The sequence below is a fragment of the Tiliqua scincoides genome, chromosome 2, assembly GCF_035046505.1.
Source record: "Tiliqua scincoides isolate rTilSci1 chromosome 2, rTilSci1.hap2, whole genome shotgun sequence".
Lineage (NCBI taxonomy): Eukaryota > Metazoa > Chordata > Lepidosauria > Squamata > Scincidae > Tiliqua > Tiliqua scincoides.
The window spans coordinates 201,732,098-201,738,754 of record NC_089822.1 but is presented as its reverse complement, the minus strand read 5'-3'; the positions used below and the strand labels follow the sequence as shown (position 1 = coordinate 201,738,754).

Genomic DNA, 6,657 nt, shown 5'->3' with positions numbered 1-6,657 from the left:
TTCCCAGGGCTCACAGCGCGGAAGGAGCACGTGTGCCCGCCTCTCTCTCTGGTGGCAGCGATGGGCCGCGCCAAGCACGAGGACTCCGGGGAGACGGTGGAGCCCGAGGCGACTCCGGAGCGGTCCTACGAGGAGCTGGCGGAGAACGTGAACGTCATCGCGCGCCCGCTGGCCTCGCGCAAGCTCACGCGGAGGCTCTGCAAGTGCATCAAGAAGGGTGCGGTGGCGGTGCGGGGCGCTGCTGGGGCTGGGCGTGCGGGAGGGCGGGCGGCGCTCGGGGCTCGCGCTCACAGTCCCTTCTCTCCACAGCGGCGAAGCAGAAGCAGATCCGGCGAGGGGTGAAGGAGGTGCAGAAGTTCCTCAACAAGGGCGAGAAGGGGTGAGAGCTGCGGCTGCGGAGAGGGGCGACCTGGGGGGGAGGGGCGGGCGGGCAGACTGGGGGCTTCTAGCCCCAGCCCATGCAGGTCTACTCAGAAGCAAGCCCCATTCTAGTCAGTGGGGCTTACTCCCAGGAAAGCGTGGACAGGGTGGCAGCCTCAGCCTATGCCTGTCTGCTCAGAAGGAAGCCTCAGTAGTCAGTGGAGCCCACTCCCAGGAGCCTGAAAGTGCAGTCCTAGCCCCACTTGACTGCGAGAAGGCTCACTGACCACAGTGGTGTTTACTTCTGAGTAGATATGGCTAGACTGAGCTCTGAGCCAACACAGGTCAGATAGATGAATTGCTGTTCCTCCTTGCTGCTGCCCAGCCCAGATCCGGCCTATGAGACGCAGTGCCTTTCAACACTCTGAACAGCCACTGTCTGAAACCTCTGCTGTCTGGATCTGGAGAAACTGATTCAGAGTCCAGCCCAGGCCCTCAAGGACCCAGTGCGGCCCTCAGGGAGCCCCCAGTATCCAAAGAGCCTCTGACCCTCCAGAGACTTGCTGGAGCCCACACTGGCTTGACGTAACTGCTCTCAGCGTGAGGGCAACTGTTTGACCTCTCGTGTGAGCTGTGGGATGAGGGCTCCCTGCACTGCTTGCTGTTTCACGTCTGTGATGCTGCAGCAGCAGCAAAGGAAGGCTGGCCTTTTATACACTTTGAGCTAGTGCAAGACCTTCATTCATTCAAGTTCTATCTCTAATATATTCATTGATGTAAATTTATTGAAATTTGAAATGTAAATTAATTTTTTTGCCCCAGTGTCAGAGAGATGATGTGGCCTCCCTGCCAAAAAGTTTGGGCACCCCTGATCTAGGCCAGAGTATCTCCTCTGCTATCAGTGAGGCTTACCCGTAAGCATGTATATTGTAGCCTTATTCTGCTACCTAACAGCTGAAGAGAACAGCTGCCAGTTTTTATTTTAAGCCTCAGTGCTCCTTTTGGTTCTTGTTTTATTCTTTGCTGATTTTTTTTTTTAGGATTACAGTTCTTGCAGGAGATACACTGCCTATTGAAGTTTACTGCCACATCCCTATCATGTGTGAAGACAGGAATCTCCCATATGTCTATATCCCTTCCAAAACGGTAATAAAGGGTTAGGAGAATGTACAAAAGGGAGTTGATGCTTTTCTATGTTTGGGGGGGGGGACAAAGCCCCAACATAGAGTCTCTTGGAGACATCCAAGATCAAAGCACTGGCACCAGCTCGACCTGATCCTCACCAGACGCTCCAGCCTTCCCAGCATCAAGATCACACGCAGTTATCATGGTGCTGCCTGCGACACTGACCACTCCCTGGTGTGCAGCAGAGTGAAACTGCAAACAAAGCGACTGTATCACACGAAAAAGGAAGGAAGACCTCGCATTGATACCAGCAAGACCCGGGATCAGAGAAAAGTGGAGGAATTTGCACAAGCGCTTGAGGAATCTCTTCCAGGCCCGGCCGACGCAAACGCATCCAGCAGATGGGAACATTTCAAGAATACCGTTTACAACACCGCCTTGTCCATATTCGGCAAGAAGACCAACAAGGCGGCAGACTGGTTTGAAGCCCACTCTGAGGAGTTGACACCAGTCATTGAGGAAAAGAGGAGAGCTCAAGCAGCATACAAGGTCTGTCCCAGTGAGCGCAACCTGCAGGTCCTCCGAACTGCTCGCAGCAAAGTCCAACAGACTGCCAGGAGATGTGCTAACGACTACTGGCTCCAGCTCTGTTCCGAGATACAGATAGCAGCTGACACGGGCAACATCAAGGGGATGTATGATGGTATCAAGCAGGCCCTAGGTCCAACACAGAAGAAAATTGCCCCTCTGAAGTCTGCCACAGGCGAGGTCATCCAGGATCGGGCGCAGCAGATGGAACGCTGGGTGCAGCACTACTCTGAGCTATATTCCAGAGAAAATGTAGTCACCGAAGAAGCACTGAACAACATTGAGTGCCTGCCTGTGCTGGAAGAGCTTGACAGTGAACCAACCCTAGAAGAACTTCACGTGGCCCTGGACTCCCTTGCCTTTGGCAAGGCACCTGGAAAAGACAGCATCCCTGCTGAAGTCCTAAAATGCTGCAAAGAGATCATCGTCACTGAGCTGCATGAAATCCTCTGTCTCTGCTGGAGAGAAGGTGGAGTACCTCAAGACATGAGGGATGCAAACATCATCACGCTGTACAAGAACAAAGGTGACAGGGGTGACTGCAACAACTACCGCGGCATCTCTCTCCTTAGCGTTGTAGGAAAGCTGTTTGCCCGAGTTGTACTAAAGAGGCTCCAGGTACTTGCAGAGAGCGTCTATCCAGAATCGCAGTGTGGATTCCGAGCCAACAGGTCCACCACTGATATGGTATTCTCCCTTAGACAACTGCAGGAGAAATGCAGGGAACAACGACAGCCACTCTTTATAGCCTTCATAGATCTCACAAAGGCTTTCGACCTGGTCAGCAGAGACGGCCTCTTCAAGATTCTCCCCAAGATTGGATGTCCACCCAGGCTCCTCAGCATCATCAGATCCTTCCACAAGGACATGAAGGGCACTGTTGTCTTCGATGGCTCCACATCAGACCCTTTTGACATCCGAAGCGGAGTGAAGCAGGGCTGTGTTCTTGCACCAACCTTGTTTGGGATTTTCTTCGCTGTCCTGCTGAAGCAGGCCTTTGGAACTGCAACAGAAGGCATCTATCTCCGGACCAGATCAGACGGAAAGCTCTTCAACCTCTCCAGACTGAGAGCAAAATCCAAAGTCCAGCTGAAATGTCTGCGTGACTTCCTCTTTGCCGACGATGCAGCTGTCACTACCCACTCTGCCAAAGATCTCCAGCAGCTCATGGATCGTTTTAGCAAGGCCTGCCAAGATTTTGGACTGACAATCAGCCTGAAGAAAACACAGGTCATGGTTCAGGATGTGGACTCACCTCCCTGCATTACAATCTCTGAGCATGAACTGGAGGTTGTCCATGACTTTGTGTACCTTGGCTCAACGATCTCCGACACTCATTCTCTCGATGCCGAGCTAAACAGGCGCATCGGTAAAGCAGCTACCACGTTTTCCAGACTCACAAAGAGAGTCTGGTCCAACAAGAAGCTGACGGAACATACCAAGATCCAGGTCTACAGAGCTTGCGTCCTGAGTACACTTCTGTACTGCAGCGAGTCATGGACTCTTCGCCCACAACAGGAGAGGAAACTGAGCGCTTTCCACATGCGCTGCCTCCGACGCATCCTCGGCATCACCTGGCAGGACAAAGTTCCAAACAACACAGTCCTGGAACGTGCTGGAATCCCTAGCATGTATTCACTGCTGAAACAGAGACGCCTGCGTTGGCTTGGTCATGTCGTGAGAATGGATGATGGCCGGATCCCAAAGGATCTCCTCTATGGAGAACTCGTGCAAGGAAAGCGCCCTACAGGTAGACCACAGCTGCGATACAAGGACATCTGCAAGAGGGATCTGAAGGCCTTAGGGATGGACCTCAACAAGTGGGAAACCCTGGCCTCTGAGCGGCCCGCTTGGAGGCAGGCTGTGCAGCATGGCCTTTCCCAGTTTGAAGAGACACTTTGCCAACAGTCTGAGGCTAAGAGGCAAAGAAGGAAGGCCCATAGCCAGGGAGACAGACCAGGGACAGACTGCACTTGCTCCCGGTGTGGAAGGGATTGTCACTCCCGGATTGGCCTTTTCAGCCACACTAGACGCTGTGCCAGAACCACCTTTCAGAGCGCGATACCATAGTCTTTCGAGACTGAAGGTTGCCAATACAATATCAACTATTTTAATTGTCATTCCTCTTCAGATCAAATAAGTTTTTTCTCTACTTAGAACAGGCCTGAAATTTCCCTTAGTCAATACCTTCTCTCCTCCCATCTGATGGGCTTATGGTTTTCCTCCTTAAAGTTACCCTCCTGTAAACACCACACTTAGACAGTGCTAGAATCACCACCAATACAGAGCTGAACTTAGACAGTGCTAGAATCACCACCAGTACAGAGCTGAACATTACAGTAAACACTTGTTTTTCCACCCTCCCATCTTTATTGGTTTTTAACATGTGGAAGGAGCAGGACTCCTCAGTTTAGAAAGCAACAACACACTTGAGATTGCTTTGTCAATCAAAGTTAAAGAGCTACATTGAATGAGTGAATATTACATGGTTAGGCAATAGGTTATTACAGAATAAAAAGCAGTACCTTCAGAATACAGTAATGAATGTGATGCAAAAACATTCTAAAGCAGCAGAACTCTACCGCAAGACATAACTATGGTAATATTGTTACTTCACACCATAATTTAGCTGCTGCTACCACTAAAAACAATACCACCTATTACTGTTCAGTATCATCTAGGGCTGTCACATGGTTAGAGATACCGAAGACTAGAGTGTGTAAGTTTGTTACTGTATGGAAATTGATTTGAGTTGTATATGGGTAGAAAGTACTTGTTTTATCTTACAGCACAATCCTTGGCATGTCTATTCTGAAGTCCCATTGTAAGGTGTAAATAGGGTTGCAGTTAGTTGTCTTTAAATCAAATTGAATCAGTTCATCAATTAAATGTTGCAGCTCTAGTAATGCCCCAGACTTTTGTTTGAGATATGAGTTAGAAACTAACAAGGCTTAACAGTCCTGAACTCTGATGTTGCACCTGCAGGAAAGGGATAGCAGGGAAGTTTTTGACAAAGATTCTCAGCTATCCTTTCTTTGGAGGTGCAGTGTCTGAGCTTGAGATACTGTTTTTGTGTGATAGTAAAGGCCCTCTGAAATAATAGGTGGTACTGTCTACTAGTACAAAACTGAGAAAGTCCTGCTTGAAATTTTCCATTTTAATCTACCAAATTTAACACTGTCTCCAGCCAAAGTCTTGAATATTCTGCATCAAGAATTCAAATTGTTACTGAGTGTGACATTCTGAAATGTAACTTCTATTTTTTTTAGAATGTCTGTATTGCAAGTTCTTTATAGCTTGCTAAACTGCAATCTGCCTCTTTTCAGATTCCCAACTGGCAAAGTCACTCAACTTCCATAGCAAAGTGTGGTCCTGTGACTTGATCATTATCCTACTGTGAAGATGGGTGTTTTCTATGTGGTCATTGGTATAGTAAGAGAATGATTTATGTCCAAGCTTTGGAAATGATGGCTGTTTTCGTGTTTTTCTTAGGACTTGGGAACAGCTGCAGGTTCAAAACGCCCAACTTGTGTGATCATGATCAAGCCCCATGAGGAATACCAGGAAGCCTATGATGAGTGTTTGGAAGAGGTGGAGGCTCTTCCCCTCCCTTTGTGAAGACCATCACTGACAGCTATTAAGACTGACTTGACTGTGCCCAGTCTGTAGAGTCTATGCATATGAATCAGCAGCATGACACTGATTTAAGGGCATGGCTATAAGGGTTGATTCTGAAGCAGCCTGCTCAGTTCCATATTTATACTGAAGTGGATATGAGTTATATGACTATTTACTTGAAGTGAATTAACTGTGCTCTGTTACTTTGTATCCGCTGCCAGAGAGGCATAGGGACCCCTAAAAGGACCAATAAATTAAACATGTACCATTTGTAAGATTATCTAGTGTCAACTTCAACATATTGTACTCATATCTAGTATCCCCACTAGCTGCCATTGGAACAGACAATCAACACATTTTCATTTTTTCTAGGTTTTTTTTATAGCTCTGGTACAAATACAGGCCAATTCCAAAAACAGAACTTAGAGGATCCCTAATCCCACCACCCCCATTCCATTTTGGAAATTCTTATTTCCACTCTAGACTACTTGCAAAGCAAGCATGGAAGTTATCCAAAAAAGTACTCACTGACAACAGGTGAAGATGACCCCTCTACACCTGACCCTATATGATGGGTGGGACAAACTTTCGGTTCCTTTACAATATCACTGCTCTGAGTCCTACAGGAAGTATAGTTCTAGTTGTAAGAACATAACAGCAGAACTGCCACCAAATTGCCTGAAGATTTAGTTGTATTTCTGTGCCATTTGCTTCTATCCTTACAGTTTCTACTGCTCCCACTGAAAGAGTAAAAAAAATCACATGCAATAGAATGGAGTCCTTTGGAAATTCAATAGACTGAGGCAAAGATCTATAAGGTTCTTCATTCCATAGCTGCTCCAGGACGCCTATTCCAAAATGTGAAACTTTTACAGTGAGAAGTGTTTTGATTTCCAGTGTCTGCTTCTTAAAATACAGCTTGTTACCAACTCATGTACCTGCATCTCTTTAAATGGCTTGCATCTG

The 6,657-nt window shown here is 47.9% G+C and overlaps 1 protein-coding gene across 1 annotated transcript; it reads left to right on the top strand.

Annotated features, from left to right (window-relative positions):
- The first annotated feature begins 28 nt into the window (after positions 1 to 28).
- NHP2 (NHP2 ribonucleoprotein) lies at positions 29 to 6,644 on the top strand. The gene is made up of 4 exons (XM_066614601.1): positions 29 to 217; positions 310 to 379; positions 1,401 to 1,506; positions 5,566 to 6,644. Exons 1-4 carry the CDS (start codon positions 61 to 63, stop codon positions 5,689 to 5,691), a joined length of 459 nt encoding a protein of 152 aa, XP_066470698.1. The 5' UTR covers positions 29 to 60; the 3' UTR covers positions 5,692 to 6,644.
- The last annotated feature ends 13 nt before the right edge of the window (positions 6,645 to 6,657 follow it).

Excerpts from the sequence above, each read along its gene's own strand:
- NHP2 (XM_066614601.1), top strand. The coding sequence starts at position 61 with ATGGGCCGCGCCAAGCACGAGGACTCCGGGGAGACGGTGGAGCCCGAG. Across the intron at positions 380-1,400 it reads CTCAACAAGGGCGAGAAGGG|GATTACAGTTCTTGCAGGAG; the intron begins GTGAGAGCTGCG and ends TTTTTTTTTTAG. Across the intron at positions 1,507-5,565 it reads TCTATATCCCTTCCAAAACG|GACTTGGGAACAGCTGCAGG; the intron begins GTAATAAAGGGT and ends TGTTTTTCTTAG.